General features: G+C 46.3%; 1 protein-coding gene across 6 annotated transcripts in view; it reads left to right on the top strand.

Moving 5' to 3' along the window:
• NDST2 (N-deacetylase and N-sulfotransferase 2) overlaps positions 1–17,055 on the top strand; it is a 130,754-nt gene extending 113,699 nt beyond the window's left edge. For all 6 annotated transcript variants that reach the window (XM_064716793.1, XM_064716796.1, XM_064716794.1 and 3 more), the window contains 12 exons: positions 1,564–1,651; positions 1,814–1,968; positions 3,471–3,656; positions 4,057–4,185; positions 7,771–7,953; positions 8,756–8,852; positions 9,998–10,121; positions 11,610–11,784; positions 12,014–12,184; positions 13,500–13,609; positions 15,091–15,193; positions 15,316–17,055. In XM_064716793.1, coding sequence (XP_064572863.1) covers positions 1,564–1,651; positions 1,814–1,968; positions 3,471–3,656; positions 4,057–4,185; positions 7,771–7,953; positions 8,756–8,852; positions 9,998–10,121; positions 11,610–11,784; positions 12,014–12,184; positions 13,500–13,609; positions 15,091–15,193; positions 15,316–15,441 — 1,647 coding nt within the window. In that variant the 3' untranslated portion in view covers positions 15,442–17,055. The remainder of the gene's footprint in view (positions 1–1,563; positions 1,652–1,813; positions 1,969–3,470; positions 3,657–4,056; positions 4,186–7,770; positions 7,954–8,755; positions 8,853–9,997; positions 10,122–11,609; positions 11,785–12,013; positions 12,185–13,499; positions 13,610–15,090; positions 15,194–15,315) is intronic.
• Positions 17,056–17,323: the final 268 nt, after the last annotated feature.

Raw genomic sequence — 17,323 nt, 5'->3', positions numbered from 1 at the left:
GTATAAAACCACTCAGCATATGTTTGAGGTGAATGGGTGATTGAAGTGAATTATAGAAGCCATTTTTAAATTAATGTGATGACCAGTGTTTGGTTAACACTGGTTTGATCTGTCAGTGGCAGCAGTGATTTGTGAGGTTATCCATAAGGAGTTGGAGTCAAGGCACCTCCATGGAATGAGAGTCTCCCTTTGTGAGTGCACATTCACTGCTGAGGGAGTGGTGCACCCAGACAGTGCCTATGGAGTGTGAGCTGTGTGAGGGCACCTTGTGGTGCTGTGTTCTGCTCCTTGGGCCTGGGGAAGGGCAGCCGATGCAGGAACATCTGTCCACCTTCCCTGCACGGTTTGGTAGGTCTGTGTGCTTTCCCCAGAGTTATATTGCACGTTTCCTGTGTGGTTACGGCCAGCTGAAGTCTGCTGTTGAGAGGTCATCACTTTCACCTTGGTGCAGCCACAGATCCATTGCTTTCTGAGAAAAGCTATTAAAATCTAAATAGCCCAGACAAGGACCGAGTCTGTCACCTGCCAAGAGCCCTCCTGCTATCCCCTGTTTGATTGGGAATTCTCCCACAGGGAGATGCACCAGTGATATTTCCCCAAAGCACACAGGTAGCAGCAGTGTTCATCTCACAGCTGCTCTCTTTTTATTGTTTTCCAGCAAAAGGAATTTGACTAGAATTAGTTTGTGTCCTACTTGTCTGTGACACACTGAGCCTCTGGGATTTGGTTTTTGGTTTGGTTTTTTTCTGTCAAGGCTGTGTGCTGTCTTACTCTGTACCCTGCTGGCCCCTGAGGTTCGTGGCACAAGGCATCTTCCCTGTGGTTAAAGCAATGACTTTGGACATTAAAAGTAATCACAGGTGAGCACAAGAGAACCTGTAGGAGATGCAAGGATTGTGAATGTTGGCTTTCCCAGATTTTCTTCCCAGAATCCAGGAAACTTTTTCTGCTACAAAATTTTGGCACTTTCAAGGGAACACAAAGTCAGGGAAACCTCTCTGCTGTGTCAGGACTCGTTGCATAGGTAGTTCTGAGAATCCACCTTTCCTCTCTAAATAAAAGCCCCCTCCCTTTGGATCACTTACTGTTCATGATACTGACTTCTTTTCTTTCATCTGTGTACCACAGACTGCCACCCTCCTTTTCACTAGGACATAGACTGGGAAGGGGCAGAGTTTCATTAGCATTAGAGTCCCAGCCAACATGGGTGAGGAAGGGAGCATTGAGGCTGAACCTGTAGAGTGTAAAGAATCTATTGCTTTCAAATGAGATTTATTGTCCTTTTGCCTTAGCACAGACACTCTGGGTCTCTCATATTGAAGTGGAGAGCATGACCTGACCATGGTTTTAAAGAGGCATCATTTAGTACAGCAGAACTACTTCAAGTAAAGGCTGTGTATGAGGAGCACTTATCTGCTCTGCTCCACTCCAAGGGAAACAATGCCTAAGCCCCATCTCCTGTGATAGCTCTTCAGACTCAACTGGGCACCAGTAGAACACAAAATCATGTTACAGAGGAAAAAATATTAATATGAACATTTCTTTTTCCTTTTGTCCAAACAGGCTTTGTTGAGCACTCAGAATAAGCTGAGAACTTTAGTCCCAAATTTCACCTTCAACCTGGGCTTCTCAGGGAAATTCTACCACACAGGTAAGCCCCTGGCACTCCTTTGTCTCAGCACCTGCATGCAGCCCCTACCTTGGGGTGTGTCTTGTGTAATGCAGTAGAGAGAGCATGAACTGTTGGAAGGGGATTAGCCACTGCTTTTAAACATTGAGCCCCTCTTCTGCCTTTTGATTTTGCCTTTTGTAGGTACAGATGAGGAAGATGAAGGGGATGACATGCTACTCAAGCACAGGAAAGAGTTCTGGTGGTTCCCTCACATGTGGAGTCACATGCAGCCTCATCTTTTCCACAATGTCACTGTGTTGGCTGAGCAGATGAAGCTGAACAAGCAGTTTGCTGTGGTAGGGAGCATTGCAGTTTATTTACTTTACAGTGCTAATGCTTAAACATTTTTCTCCTGGAATAGCTGTTTGGACCACACTGAACCCAAACACTATCTAGTATTTCAGCTGCATTTAAGCAAGGCAGTTCTGGAAGTTCAAATTGATGTGTAGCTCCTGCTGTCTTGAGGCAAGAAACACCATTCACATGCTTGCCTGTTCCATGGGACATGTTTCCCAGCACCTGCATGGCCCCAGGCAGCTCTGCTACATTCCAGGGTGCAAATCCCAAAGCTCTTGTTTCCTGAGGTGTGAACTTGCAGGATTGCCATCCCAATGCAATTAATTTACAAACTCTGGCAGTGAGCAAGCATTTCCTTTTCCATCCTTATTTAGTATGGTTCTGTAAGGAAATCACCTGGTTGATAGTATAAAATGCTCTGTCTGCTAACAGCCCTTCTTCTGGCCTTCCAGACAATGTCGAGGGAAGTTACTTATCTAGGAAGCACAGAGGAAATTCCCTGGGTTTTGGCAGAGGAGAGGGAAGCCTTGAACATCCTGCATTGATGGAACAATGTCTGTTTAGTTCTTACAGCTCAGAGTTGAATATAGCATACATGTTTCACTGAAAAGAAATGTCCTCTTCACCTCTAGTTTGGTTCTTTTGATGGTAATCCCCTTGGGAATAACAGGCTGCTGTTTTGTGTTCCTGTGACACACATAGATTAGGAATGATCATGAATGCAGAGCACAGTCACAGCATTGTAGAAACAATTTAGGCTCCTCCTTTTCCTGGTTAAATAACAATGCAGTCTTTTGCAAAGAGAGACAAAGCACAGAACACAATTACACATATTTAACATGAAACAGGCTAGCAGTCAGAAAAGGTTATTGCATCATTTAGGGGCTCTGGTTTTATCATACACCACCAGGGCAGAGCTGTCATCATTGATATTGTTACCAGAACCATTTAGTGGAATTAAAACCCAAGAAATTCAGAAATTTCCTGTCATTTTGATGTAGCTCCAGGCCCCATCTCTTCACCTGCAATAGTCTCTTGCTCCTTGTCTGCTTTTCTTTGAATTGCTAGAGACAATACAGATCCCAGTCATCTTTCTTTTCTCTATATCAGTTAAGGAAATTTTGTTCTCCTTCTCTAGTGACTCACATCTAGGCATTGTGGGAGTGAGATGTGTCACTTAACAGCATTGATTAGTTTGTTGTAACCAGGGAGCCTGACCTGAGGGTTCTGAATTAATCTGATCTGTCACAGTTGCAAGCTACAAGACCATTCTTACAGCAGCTGTTACCAATGCTGAATGTCCTTGTTGGTACAGAATCGCTCTTCTACTTCTACAGATGCATAAAGCAAGAAGTATGAGTAGTAATTCAAGTTTCCCAATCCAGAGAGTTTTCATGTTCCTCTGTCATCTTGCTCCAACTTGGATGCTGTTGCTAAATGTGGTCCTTATTAAGGCTATTAGTTAAATACCAAATTATCAAGCTGTATATTCTGCTTCCAGGAGCATGGGATTCCCACAGACTTGGGCTATGCTGTAGCCCCCCATCATTCTGGGGTTTATCCTGTCCACACACAGCTCTATGAGGCATGGAAATCTGTTTGGAGCATCCAAGTAACGAGCACAGAGGAATACCCACACCTACGGCCTGCCCGGTACCGGCGTGGATTCGTCCATAATGGAATCATGGTAAGCACAGCAGAGCCCACTTGACTGCCCAGTGAATGGTCTTCTCATCACCCCCATCAGAGACATTAATCTTAACATCACCAGTGTTTCCAAAATCAGTAAGTGAGGCAGAGAAGAAAAACTTAGCTAAGGTCAGTTCTGTGTTTCTCAGAACAATTCAGGGGTCAGTGCTGAATGGAAAGCAAAACCAAGCCCATCCAGACTAAATGGAAATCCCAGTGGCTTGTTTACAGTGTGATGAGTTAGGTGGTTGAGAGGAATAGCAAGAGTCCTCTGCACCTATGTCACTTACACCCCTTACTCTTTATATCGATCCATAAAGTGCTGCTTTGTCTCATTCTCACACAGATGCTGCTGCATCTGCTTCTTGTCTAACTTTGCTTTTTTCTGATATTGCCAGGTTCTGCCTCGACAGACCTGTGGTCTTTTTACTCACACTATCTTCTATAATGAATATCCTGGTGGCTCAAAGGAGTTGGACAAGAGCATTCGTGGTGGTGAACTCTTCCTGACGGTGCTTTTGAACCCAGTAAGTTCATCTGAAAGGGGAATTTGTGCACAGCTGTCCCAGTGCCTGATACGGGAAAGGACTACATCTTGTTGTGACCAGCTCTGGCTTGTGTAGGATCTGCAGCAGCTGTGGGTCTATGGCAGCCCCAGCTGAAAATCTGCAGGAGTTTATACTTCCAGGTCTGGAAGCCAGCCTTTGTCCCTATTGCCTGAGATAAATGGTTTTCTTTACACACCACACCAAACCTTCCTGCTTGATAAAAGTCTGGAATAAGGAGGAGGTTGTTCTTTGTATTACCTATGGAGTGATCAGTCAGATGGAAAGAAACTGCTGTTTTCTCTTGACCATTTCTTTTCTGGGCTTGTGTTCCCATGTTCTGGGTGAATTGCACCTTGCCCCACTCTGTAATTGTCAAATCTTGAAGCATGCAGAAATAGCCTCTGTGAAAGTAAAGGCTATAGGTTTCTCCAGGAAAACCAGTTGCTAGGCTGTAATCCAGAGATCTTTAGTGATCTAGGAGGCCCTGCCAAAGAATTAATAGAAACATAGTATCTAGAACTACCCATTAAAATTGCTGATAAGATGTGATGGTCAAAGCAGCTGGCAGTAATCGGTGATCCAAAAACAATTCAGGAAAATTGTGTTCTGGTACAGGATGAGCTTATTTGCCAGATTTACTGTTGGCTCTTCGGGGTGACTTACAACTCTTTCAGGGACCTTCGGATGCTTCCGATGTTTACACTTCTACTTCCTTTTGGCAGTGTAGCATTTCTCTGTGTCAGAGCAGAGTGCTGTGCTCTAAGCTCCTCTGGTGTTTGCACAGTGACTCAGACCTTGCATTCCCCCCCTTGCTGATAGAGCCATCTCAGGGGCCTGATAGAAAGCTGGCCAGCTCTGCAGCCCCAGCAGTGATCCGTAGCAGACTTGGACCAGGCTCTTCCAGTCCTTTCTGGTGCTTCCAGCTCCCATTAAGTGACATGGAGGAGTATCCAAGTCTGTAATGTGTGTGATCAGCTCCACAGTGCAAACAGAAGATGTTTGATCTTCTGACTAGTGAGCAAGGTCTGATGTCAGAAATAGCTGTTGATCCTGAGCACAGGCTGATTGCTTCTCACAAACACTTCTGCTCACGCTGTGCCGGCCAGTTACTGCTGTGCCCACAGCTGCTGTTATTGCAAGGGTGCTCATACCCTTCTGTTTCTGTATGCTAGGCTCTCTGGGATCTTTGCTCTCATCTTTCCTCAGTGTGAAAGAAGGGAAATCACAGCACACTGACAGCAGAAGGGAGGGGAGAGGAGAGAGCTGTTACTTCCAAGTCAGTCTGCAGAGTCAGTGGGTGTGGATGAGAGGAAGGGAGGGAGACGGCCCTTGAGTGTAGCTTATGTCAGAAGTGCTCGGAGCTGTTCTGGCAGCAGGAGCTGTGAGGGGGCAGAGCAGGCTGCCAGGCCTTGTTAAACAGTGCACATGTTACAGGCTGTGACTGCACGCTCAAAAGTCCAGGGAGATGGCTCATCGGCTGGGTTTGTCTTTTCTTCTTCCAAATCCAGTTGCTTGTGACTGTTTGCAGGTGGCAGCATTACCTGTGTGAGCCAATTTACCAAATGTAGTCAGTCTTGAGACACAGTTACTAACTTGGAGCACATGCAGGCTGGTTATTTTATTCTGGAAATCTTGAAGGGGTCCCAGGTGGTCTCCTTTGTCCCCCCTGCTGCGATATTTGATTTGTGCCAGTGAGCCAGACTCCTCATACAGAGAATTTGTCCTTGACGTATTTCACCAGCAAGTCAAAGGGATGAGGCATATTTTGCTGTCACAGAACCTCCCTGCTGTCTCCCAGAAAGGGGCAAAATACAACATGAGATCCTCTTGCCACCATGCCTTGCAGTTACACAGATCTTTCTGTCCTCTGCTCTGTGTTGTATTTAGCACATCCTTACATAACAGCACCGAGCACACGCTGCTCTTTGAAGTGTAGGTGCCAGAGCCTGTCTGGCAGGGCCTCTCTGTCAGCTCAGTAGGGAACCAGAAGTGAAAAACTCCCAGGCAGACAAACATGATAAATCTTGATCTCCACTTACTTTCCATGTGTCCCAGAGTCCTACCAGTGTTTTCTGTTGCCTACCCAAAGATGCTGGGTTGTGAGCACCTTATGGACAGAATTAGGTTTGTTTCATAGGGTCTTGGGAATGGCTCAGGCACAGAGCTACTTTCTATCAGTACCTCTTCTTTTGCTGAGACCAGCCCATGGTGACACTGGGCAGAAAACTGAATTCAGACTTCCTCAGTGCCAGCAAATGTCTTCATCCCAAGACCATCTGTCTCCTGCTTCCCCATTTTGCTCTTTTCCTCCTGTGAGTGGGAAAGCCATTCCTGCCCCCTGCCAGGGAAGCCTGTCACTGCTTCCTGACCTTACCTGGTGTCACCAGAATTGAACCCAGGACTGTACAGCAATGGCTGCCCCTACTGTGACTGAGGTCATTTTCCCTCCCTGCACTTGCAGACATTGGGCAAGGCGTGCTAAATCAGCCATTCCTCCAGTGGCCTCAGTGTTCTGCTTTTGTTTTTCTAACTTCTAGCCAAGGTGTGGTTGATGTCTGGCAAGGTGCCATTGTGTTAACAGACATGTTAGTGGGATGCTGAATTCTATGGGACATATCAAAACCACACACTAGAGTTAAGCTGACAAGAGTCCTTCACACTCTTTTCCAAAAATTAAAATAGTGAAAAACTGACAGGAGGAAAATGTATCTGCTTGAGGGAAGAGATGGCTTGGCACAGCAGAGCGAGTGCACAACCTCCTGAGCACTGCAGTGCTGAGGCAGCTGCCATGGCTGTTGAGTGCCGCTTTGCCCATGGATGTTAAAGCTTGGCAGGACATTTTGCAGGGGCCACTTGTGCTGAAGGTTCTTGCAGGCTAAAACTTACCAGCTGGTGTCTCTTTCTAGGACAATATCCTACTGCAGTGTCCCTTTGCAATCCCTGTTCAGATCCCCAGATACACCTGCTTAGATTTTAAAGTGGGAGCTGGCAGTTGTTCCTTTACATTTGAGATGTCAGCTCCAAAGAGAATGAAAGCTGATGGGCTGTGGGCCCAGGAAGGATTCCTGTGACAACCATCCCTGTGCTGTGTGGCCTGGCCTGCAGTGTGGTGCCCCCTCCCTGGCCTGCTGCCCTGCTGTAGCAGACTCTGCAGCTCAAGAGGTTGCCCTGGTTGTGCCTTGGGGAGGGAAAGGGAAGGCCCTGTTTTCCCATGAAAGTGGCTCTGCATGGTTTTTGACTAGTAGGGAGTTACTGACTAAGCCTTGTTCACCTAAATGTCCTAGAGCCACTTGAATGGCATTTTGAAACTGTTCTGGACACAGATCCAGGGTTCAGTTACTGTGACCCTGCACCATTCTCAGGGATTACTGAGAGGTCTGTGCCCCTCCTCTCCTGAGTTCTTCTTGTCTTCCAAGACTGTTTCCTGACAGATGGACATTTGTTAGCCAAGATAGCCATGGCATTCTGAGTTGTGAACTGCTCCTTGCTGACCATGGAATCAGGCTAGGCAGAAATAGTTCTGTTACCTGATTTACCAGTATCCCATGTCTTTTTTATTTTCAGATCAGCATCTTCATGACACACCTGTCCAACTATGGGAATGACCGTCTGGGACTGTACACTTTTGAGAGCCTGGTCAAGTTTGTGCAGTGCTGGACCAACCTTCGCCTGCAAACATTGCCTCCAGTCCAGCTTGCAAAAAAGTACTTTGAAATCTTCCCACAGGAGAAGAATCCCTTGTGGCAGGTGAGAAGGCAGCTTTTACCACTCCTAGTGATTTTGTAAGAGGTGTATCCCACATTTGAAGTATAGCAAGACTGCTGATCCAGAGTACAGAGGGGCAAAGCATAAAGCTTTTAGGTTTAACTTTTGTGGCTTCAGGCTGCCTGTGACAAATGGCAAGGTGGAAGGGATGGGGAGTAGGAGCAGTAGGACACAGTCACAGTGTGAGCTTAGGGACAGGGATTGATTGTCATACAGGACCAGGGGCCAGCTTGCGGGCATTTGGGTCATTAAAGGGTTTGTATTAGAGCAGCTGCTGTGAAATGTAAAGTGTGCAAGCAAGAGCCCTGTTTGGTGCTGGAGGAGCTTGCAGGCATGTTAATGTGATTAATCTCAAAGTAATTTCAAACTGCAGAATTCATGTTCATTAAATAAAAACACACTTATTCCATTTTAACCCAGTGCAGCAGCTCTCTGCATGGTAATGAGCAGATGAAATTAACTGAAGGTGATAGAGTTGTCTGTCTGCCAGAAGTTCACAGATGCTGAGCTGTGCTGTCACAGTGGCCCAGCCCAGAATGACTACATAGGGCAAGGCCTGTGGTTAACACTCTCACAGGGACTTTGGATCCCGTGTCATTGGAGCTTTTGAAAATAGTCCCCAGTGTTTTTACTTAACACTTGATGCCTGGCAGAGCAGCAGTGTGGCTCTGAAGTGTTCTTCATATGCTAATAGCATTTTCCCCAGAGGACTGGCCCTTCCAGCTTTTCCTCCCCTTGCCATTACCTTCTGTGGTAAAACTTAATCTCATCACTTGTGCTACAGAATCCCTGTGATGATAAAAGGCACAAGGATATCTGGTCGAAAGAGAAAACATGTGATCGACTCCCCAAGTTCCTCATCGTGGGACCTCAGAAAACTGGTAATGTGAACACTGTTGTATAGATTGTGGCTTCCACCTCACTCTTGCAGAGAGCTGGAAAGGTCCGTGCTGTAGCTCTGTATGGCTGCCCTTTGCACAAGCTGCCAAATGGCCACAGAGGACATTTCAGACAATCTCAGATATGTTCTAACCTAAATCTGGCAAGTCTGTCAGTACTTTTCCCCCCTGGCACTGTGCTTGGCTTGCCCTACCTGTTTTGGCTTTCCAAAAGCTCAGAGAACCTGTGACCTTAGTGTGTCACAAACAGGCTGTCAGCTGGACTAAGCACACACACTTAGCAAATGCTACAAGGCATAGTGCTTTTATTGCTGCAGATCTGTGTACCCACTGCATGCTCCACGTCACTGTCGTTGGGAGGGAGAGAAACTCCTTTGTCTGATCTCTGTCACCACATTTAAACTGCTGTGGCATTGTGGCTGGTAGTGACATAGCTGTATATACTGTACTGATGATTCCCTTCTAGGCTGAAGAGAGCAAAATCTCTTCAGCTAAGACCAGGTCTTCAAGCCTTGGCTTTCTGTGTAATGCAGTGCAACAGCAGCACCAACTAGTCACAGCAAATGGTGATCCTGGACTTGGGACAAAGGTTGTCCCAGCAGAGCTGCTGTCCCCTGGCTGTGTCACTGGGAAGCTCTGATGGTGTGTGTGCAGCGTGAACCCTGCTGTATCATGACCCAGGCTAGTTTCAGGTGGCTCAGTAAGAGCAGGGTAAAGGGAAAACATCTGCAGCAAAGGCAGGACAAGGCATCTCCGGTGGAGTCTCACTGCAGGATACTAATGCTGTCCCTAGCACACCTCCTGCCCAGGCCACCTCTCATGGGGCTCATTTGTATTCTGCCACATGAAGGTGTGGCTGTGCCACTGGCATGGGAGTAGCTGACATGGGTGGCAGATGTCTTGCAAAGGAGGCAGTTCAAATCAGCTGCATGAGTTAAAATGTGGATTGAACTTGACTGAGCAGTGCTTGGTGTCACTGCTGTTGTAACCTGTGTGAGTTATGGGGTTGGTCAGCTACAAAGGAGAGGAGTGTGCCCATCTGGGAACAGTTTCTTGCAGTGTAGGTAAGCCTTTAATTCAGCCAAAGCACTGTGTGACCCAGGTCCCTTAACTGGTTCCTGTTGCAGGCACAACAGCTGTGCACTTCTTCTTGACCATGCATCCAGCTGTCACCAGTAACTTCCCAAGTCCATCCACCTTTGAGGAGATCCAGTTTTTTAATGGCCCCAACTATCACAAAGGAATTGATTGGTAAGAGACCTGACACATGTTCTTGTGTGATATGGTGCACCCATGTTGCCTTCTCCCAAATCTCTCTGTATATCTGCCTCCTCCCCCTTAGCCACCTCTGTGTTTCTGAACAGCTGTTTTCCTCGCTTTGCTCAGTGCATGCTTTCTGTTTTCCTGGTAACCCAGCTGTGTAGTCCCAGGAGCAGCACAAGTAGTTTCTCATTTTAGTGACTCTTCACCAGGAGAGCTGTAGGTATGAATTAGCTTTAAAAATTCAGCAAGTCTTTGATGAATGCACTGCTGTCATGAAGGTACTTTGACATGCAAAACAGACAGCAGTGTTCCCATTACAAAGTTCTTATGGTTTTAGAGTTAAAACTCCTAATACTGGAGGGGACAACCTGTCTGCTGTTGTTCTCAAGCCTTGACACTTAAAACAACCACTGTGTTCCTTGTGCTGGCTCCAGTATCCATATGCATACCTTGCTGTTTACATGTAGAAGTTTCCACCTGGCAGGCAAATTCTAGCGTCATCATGGCACTATTATGCCACTGTGTTTCCAGGGAGACAAAGTTTAAAGGTGTTTCTTACTCAAAGCTGTAACTTCAGCTGACAGTGGCACCAGCCTCCCTTGTGTGTGGCTCTGAGGGATGGCTGTGTGGCACAAAGGCATTCTGGGACTTCTTTATCCACGAGTTGTGGGAGATTGACTTCTCTAATCATTTAGGGGACTTTTGAACAGATACTGGAAGATGGTTAGCACTTGAACAGAGCTCACAGAAGTCAAGCACTACAGAGCAGTTGCACTAGCTGACAGGTTAGAAAGTGAAGGTTTCTATGTGCATCCCCTGGAAAAGTCCTCCAGATACATCTGGAGTGTGGCATCACATGCAAGGGGAGAATCTTTGTATTTAACACGGAATTTGCGTTTGTTGCACAGCTTAGATTTGAGCACAGATCAACCTTCCAGTGCTTCACAGTCCCCAGCTCGCCTTACCCTCTTACCCTGTTAATCAAATACCTTACAGTTTCCACGTTACTTATTCAACAAGCTCCTGTGAGGCAAGACTGAGATCTTCACCCTGCACCTCAGCTATGGATTGAGGTACAAAGAGATAAATGCTTTAGACAGGTTTAAGTAAGTGATTGGTGACAAGGCAGGCAGACGATTCTGACCTTACTCTTGGACAAAATGTCTTTCCTGCTAAAGCTAGCAGCTGGGACCTTACCCTCAGGTTTTTCCTTCCACTGCCAGGGACTTGGGGAACACACTCTCAGCAAAATACTTCCTTACCTTTGTATCATTTCTCAACTTTCTTTGTCATGTGCCGCCACCCTTTTTTGAGTCCCGCTTCTGCTACATCTGCACTCGTTTGCTCGTCCCTTGCATTACTGGGGAGGTGCAATTTTGCTGCAGCTGTGTCTGTTGAAGAGGAGTAAGGGCATCGTGGGGCTGTGCCTTTTCCTGTTGGGCCATGCTGCTCACCAACATCCCTTCTGTTTGGCAGGTACATGGAATTCTTTCCCATTCCCTCCAATGCCAGCACAGACTTCATGTTTGAGAAGAGTGCCAATTACTTTGACACAGAGGTGGTACCGAAACGTGGTGCAGCCCTGCTGCCTCGAGCCAAAATCATCACTGTTCTGATCAACCCTGCCGACCGAGCCTATTCGTGGTACCAGGTAACTTCCCTGCGCTGGGCTGGGGGTTCACAGCCGCAGAGATATTTCAGTGGGGGAGGCAGAAAGCCCACGGATGTGCTTCCCTAGAGGAGGCAGGTTCCCTGCAGGGTGTGGACACATTCACATACAGAGGCATTGGTGGGTGGCTGTGCTGAGTCATTGGGATCTGCACTGAGAAGCGTAAGGCAGAATCGTGTTCCTGCTCCTGAATCCAGCTTGTGTTTTTCAGCACCAGCGTGCTCACAACGACCCTGTGGCGCTCAATTACACCTTCTACCAAGTGATCTCTGCGAAAGGCCAGGCCCCGCAGGAGCTGCGCACCCTGCAGAGCCGATGCCTGTTCCCCGGCTGGTATTCCACCCACCTGGAGCGCTGGCTCACCTACTATCCCTCGGGGCAGGTAGGAGAGCTGCTTGTGGAGCCCCCTGCAGGTTTAGTGTAGGAGAAAAGGGAACAAACTGATTCAGGAGCATGTGTGCCCCCCATAATTTTAATTTTACCTTCTTTCTTGTCTTTTGGAACAAAATCCACTACTTCCTTTCTCCTGTTATGAATGGGTAAGAAATTAGGCTTGAATACTCCAATTTTGCACTTTATTGTATTTGTAAAAGGAAATGAGTGCATGAGGATACTGTGATCTCCTAGAACACTCCACAGTACTGGGAATCTCAGCAAGAACAGCAGTGCTAGCGCTCCCTTCCTTTCATCTTGGCAGTCTGCAGTCCAGGGACCTTCTTCAGACCCAGAAGGTCTTCAGCCACTTGCTGTGGTTTTGTTGCTTTACAGAGAGTGTCATGGACTCTGCATCTTGTTAGTTCCCATGTTGTGAAACCTTTAGCTGTCTGCTGAAGGGAAAGTTCACTGCAGAGATGTCAGGATTTAGTGTTTTGTGTATAAATTTGCAAAAATGCAAATGAATAGACAGTGTAGAGTATTTCGGTCTCTAAATTCTGAAGATGTTTCTAAACTAAGATTATCTATCTACCTATCTTTGTGTGTGTATGTATATATATATATATGTGATTACTGTGTCAGGATGATTTTTCAAGTTCTTTCTGCTGCTGGGGTTATTCTTAAGACAGTCTGTAATCCAGCAGAGGGTTATAATGTCCATTTGGTCTCTTATTCTCTGCCAAAGCAGCAGAGCCTGAACTGTACATGACAGATCTGTCAAGACTAAAAGAGAGATGGTAAAGCATTCTTAGGCTTGTATCTCATTGCCTTACTATTCCTGGAGGTTATTGCTTGAGGAATGATGGAGCCAAACACACACCTCCTTGTTCTTACTGCAGGTCAGTCATTAGTTCATGTGACTGTTGCTCCATTCTTTTATTTGGAGTAGATATTTATTAGCACAAATGTTGTTCATTGTCTATGAGACACGTAACAGGAGAATACCTAGCACAATGGCTGCTGACATCCAAAAAAGAAGGGTTTCCAGAGACAATCTGTACATGCTGCTTCTGGGCCTTAGTGCTTACTTACAGGGCATTTGGCCAAAGACAACTTTATTAAGCAAAGCCTGTCATGTGGCCCATATCACAGCTTCTCTATCTCTGGTGACAAATGGGCCACATCCCCCACTGTGTTCTTCTAGAACAGACAGATTTTGGCTGCCTGTACTCACAGGCCAGGGCAGCTGGAGATGGAGGAAGCTCATAGGTGTCAGTCAGCACAAGCTGGCAGAGGCTAAAGCAACTGTTCTCTCTTTTCAGCTTCTCATTGTGGATGGTCAGGAGCTGAGACACAACCCTGCCTCTGTAATGGACAACATCCAGAAGTTCTTGGGAGTTACACCACTCTTCAACTACACCCAGGCCCTCAGGTAGGGAAATAGCTCCCTTTTGGGAGAATGCTTTCTCAGCCAGGAAGCCCATGATTAAAAGAATACTTCTTGTCTCTGATCACAAGATCTGCCAAGGTTTCACAGTTATGCCTAACCCTAAAATTAGATTCAAATAGCATGAGATGCTTTGTGGAGACTGAAATCACACCTTGGTGTTTCCTGAAATTATAGGGGAAGGACAAGGTTCTGACAGTGTCATGGAGAAGAATGAAGTTTTTCACAGCAGTAACTATATTTTTTTCCATCTGGTCTTTGTGTTTCAGAAAAGGTGCTGGAATTATTAGCACTCCTTATGCTTTGTGTTATACCTGTATTTGACAAAAAGTAGAGGAGGTATGATAAAAAATGTGTGACAATCTGCTCGTATCTTCACCCAGATGGAGATTAGGGCTGCACTGCACAGTTTTGAGGTAAAGAGCCTGTTATTAGAGATGATGTGGATTTGACAGGTGCCCAGAGCTGTCTGAGGGAGCATTAGCAGAGGCACCACCTCACTGCTACAGTTAAAGGGTGTTCCTGAGCTGTGACTGTTACCTTGCCCACACTGCATGTACAGTTAATCTGAATAGATTAAGTGCTGTTGGAGGTGTACTGTGGCCATACCAGTGTTTAGTGGAAACTGTGCAAGCCCACTGAAGATGCTGAATATTGTTCTTTGCAGCTGAAAACTGTTTTCACATCTTCTCTGCTGTCACAGCCTATGCCAGCTGCGGATGGTGGGTGAGGATGCATGCGTGCAGACACAGAACAATTGCTCTTTCCTTTCACAGTAAAGAGAGGACAACTCATTCAGTTCTCCCCCTACAGCTGTTTCCAAATGGGTGGCACAGAGCTCCTTGGGGGGAACAGATTTAGAGAAATGTCAGGTTACTTGAAAGCTTCACTTTCTGCAGCACATGTGCTGATGGTGAATGGAGTATCTACGGTAGAGGTACTGCCAGCACCCCTCAGCCAGGGTCAGGAAATGGATGGGATTTGTCAGCTTGCCTCCAGTTTCTTCAAGGGACCTGCTCAAACCTCAAGCTCACCTTTGGCCACCTGAAGGGACAGACCAGGCCAGATCCAGACATGGTTCCCAGCATTGCCTCACGCCTGTGTTTTAGCAAGAAAAGAAACACCTGACTCTTCATAAACAGTCAGGGGATTCTCTAATACTCAACTATAGTGAGGAGAGTTAAAAGAATTTACATACACCAAAAACCCAATTATTATCTTTCCCCCCAGCTGAACAGACAAATTGTGTAACCATGGTACATCTGAAATTTGCACAAAGCTGAAACCATCATGTTTGTAATAGGTTTCTTGTCAAAGTAGTCCAGTGCTAAAAAAATCCAAGGAACCAATATCACAAAATAAATAGGTAAAGCACTGAAATAGGAAGTAACTATGGAGTTACTTAATTGCTGCTGCTGCTAATTGGGTTTGTGGCTGTATCTTTCAAAGATAAATGTCTTTTGCAGATTTGATGAAGCAAAAGGATTTTGGTGCCAGCTGCTAGATGGAGGAAAGACTAAATGCCTAGGAAAGAGTAAAGGAAGGAAATACCCTGATATGGATTCCTTGGTGAGTAGCTGTCTCAAATCTCTTGACAAAAAGAGAAGTAGAAACATCCCAGCAAACCCACATGGATTTTCCTACCCTCTGTCCTAGATGACCTGTGGAGCATGTGTCTGTTTTTTCCACAGTCACGGCTCTTTCTAAGAGACTTCTACCGGGAGCACAACATTGAATTATCCAAGCTGATGAACAGACTGGGGCAGCCCCTTCCTACCTGGCTCCGAGAGGAACTGCAAAACTCCAGTTGGAGCTGAGAGGGACTCCCTGGCCCCAGTGCCATTGGCATGTGTGGTGCTCCAGCATGTGCTATGATGCCATCTCCTGTCAAGCCAAAACAACTGGACAAAGGAGCAGAGAATGTGCATGTGGAGCCTTGCCCCACCCTCGGAAAGGGCTGCTGCCCTGCCACTGCCTTGGGGCATCGAGTGCAAGTCACATTCTTGAGTATTAATGGTGTGCTACTACAATTCCACTTCTGCTTACAAGAAGGATTTGAAATGCCTGCCCTACTTAGAGCAGGGAAGAGAGCAGAGTTACCACTTTGTGTATTTTTAAATTAATTTCCTCAGTCTATGAAACAGGCACAAGCCGGAGTTAATGTGTTACTCCTCTGAGCCCAGAAGTAAAGGCTGAAGAGGGGAGACAAGTGAGCCCACTGCTGAGAAAAGAGCAGCAGCCTAATAAAAGGGGAATCCAGTGCAGTGAAGCCCAGCTTTTATCCATAGTGTGTCTGGCACAGCGAGGCCCAAGAACGCCCTGTTCCTGCCCGTGCCCGTTGCTTACAGCGCCACTGTGTGGGGATGGCGGGCACTGCACCTGCGGGGCCAGGCACAGACAGGTAACCTTGTCCCTCCTCATCTGCAGGGCTTGGGGTGGGATACACTGTCTGCTGACTCTGGTCAGTGAATTGCTTTGTCATCTTAGAGAAGAGGTTTGCCACATGTGGCAACGTGGCGCATATTTCTCTGCAGGGACTTGAGCCGTTTCAAAAGATAACCAAGGAGCAGTAATGTCCCTATAGAGCACTTGGGAGGTGTAAGTGCAGCCCAGCAGCGGGGGGGAGGCAAAGCTCAGGTATTGTAAAATATGGCTGATGTTACAGCTGAAAACAGGCAATTCAGTTCCCCACATCTGATCAGCTTAAAAAAAAAATCCCTTTCCAACAGTTCCAGCATCCCTATCACATAGTCCAGTTGCTAGCACTGTTAAATATTCTTGCACGCCAACAGTCCAAGGAGAAAAGGAAAAAAAACAGTTAAAAGTAAGTATTGTTCAGATACAAAGGGACAGCTTTGCACCAGAAGTGGTTTCCTATCCCTAAAAGGGGCTTCTGCTTCTGCAAAGTACACTAAGGTACTTTGCCTCCTCCTGCAGTTATTGGGTAATTATTCTCAGAGGAAATCCTCCATCGTGGTTGTACATATTTTCTTTGAGCCCTCCTTCCCAGGCACAGGTGGTCCTTGGAGAGTGCTGCAGTGGGGCAGGATCCACATGAACAAGTTATGGAAACTTTCACAACTGTCACAAGCCACTTCTCTCTCAGCTAGAGAGAAGTCGCTTCAACTGACCTTTTCCATTGAGCCTTAGGTATTGTGTATTTCGGAATGAATGGTGCATTTACCGTTGTATGTAAATGTATATAGTATACAATATAGTATTTTATTTCATGTGCCCTTGGAAAGGGTTATTTTGTGCAGCCAAAAAACAGATGGAAAGACTAGAAACCCCTCTCTCATTCCTGTTAGAGAGAAAAAGCCCAACTTCCTGCACTTGATTCATGTATAGCATCATTCACATTGAATGATAATGAAGAAATTCTTGGCTCTCGAAGCTGAGCACATGTGTCTCAATAAAGGCTAGAAGTAGTAGTAAGTGGAGATTCAATAAATGTACTACTTATTTTTCTTCTTTGTGATGATTTGGAGTGGTGTCATGGACCCTAAGCTGGTACAAGGGTAAGAAAAACTGGAAATCCTCCTCCAGGCCTTAGGCCTGATATTTGGAAGGGCAACAGTGGTGTTTAACTTACATTTGAAACAAGGTAGAAGCAGTGTGCTACTTGCAGCGAGGCTGGCGTTTGAGACTCATTCTTACTGCTTTGTGTAGTGGTGACTTTGGGGCCATTCCTGGCTATTG

The sequence above is a fragment of the Zonotrichia leucophrys genome, chromosome 6 (genome assembly GCF_028769735.1).
Source record: "Zonotrichia leucophrys gambelii isolate GWCS_2022_RI chromosome 6, RI_Zleu_2.0, whole genome shotgun sequence".
Classification (NCBI taxonomy): Eukaryota; Metazoa; Chordata; class Aves; order Passeriformes; family Passerellidae; genus Zonotrichia; species Zonotrichia leucophrys.
Note: the sequence above shows the minus strand (reverse complement) of the source record. Positions and strands in the feature narration are given on the sequence as shown.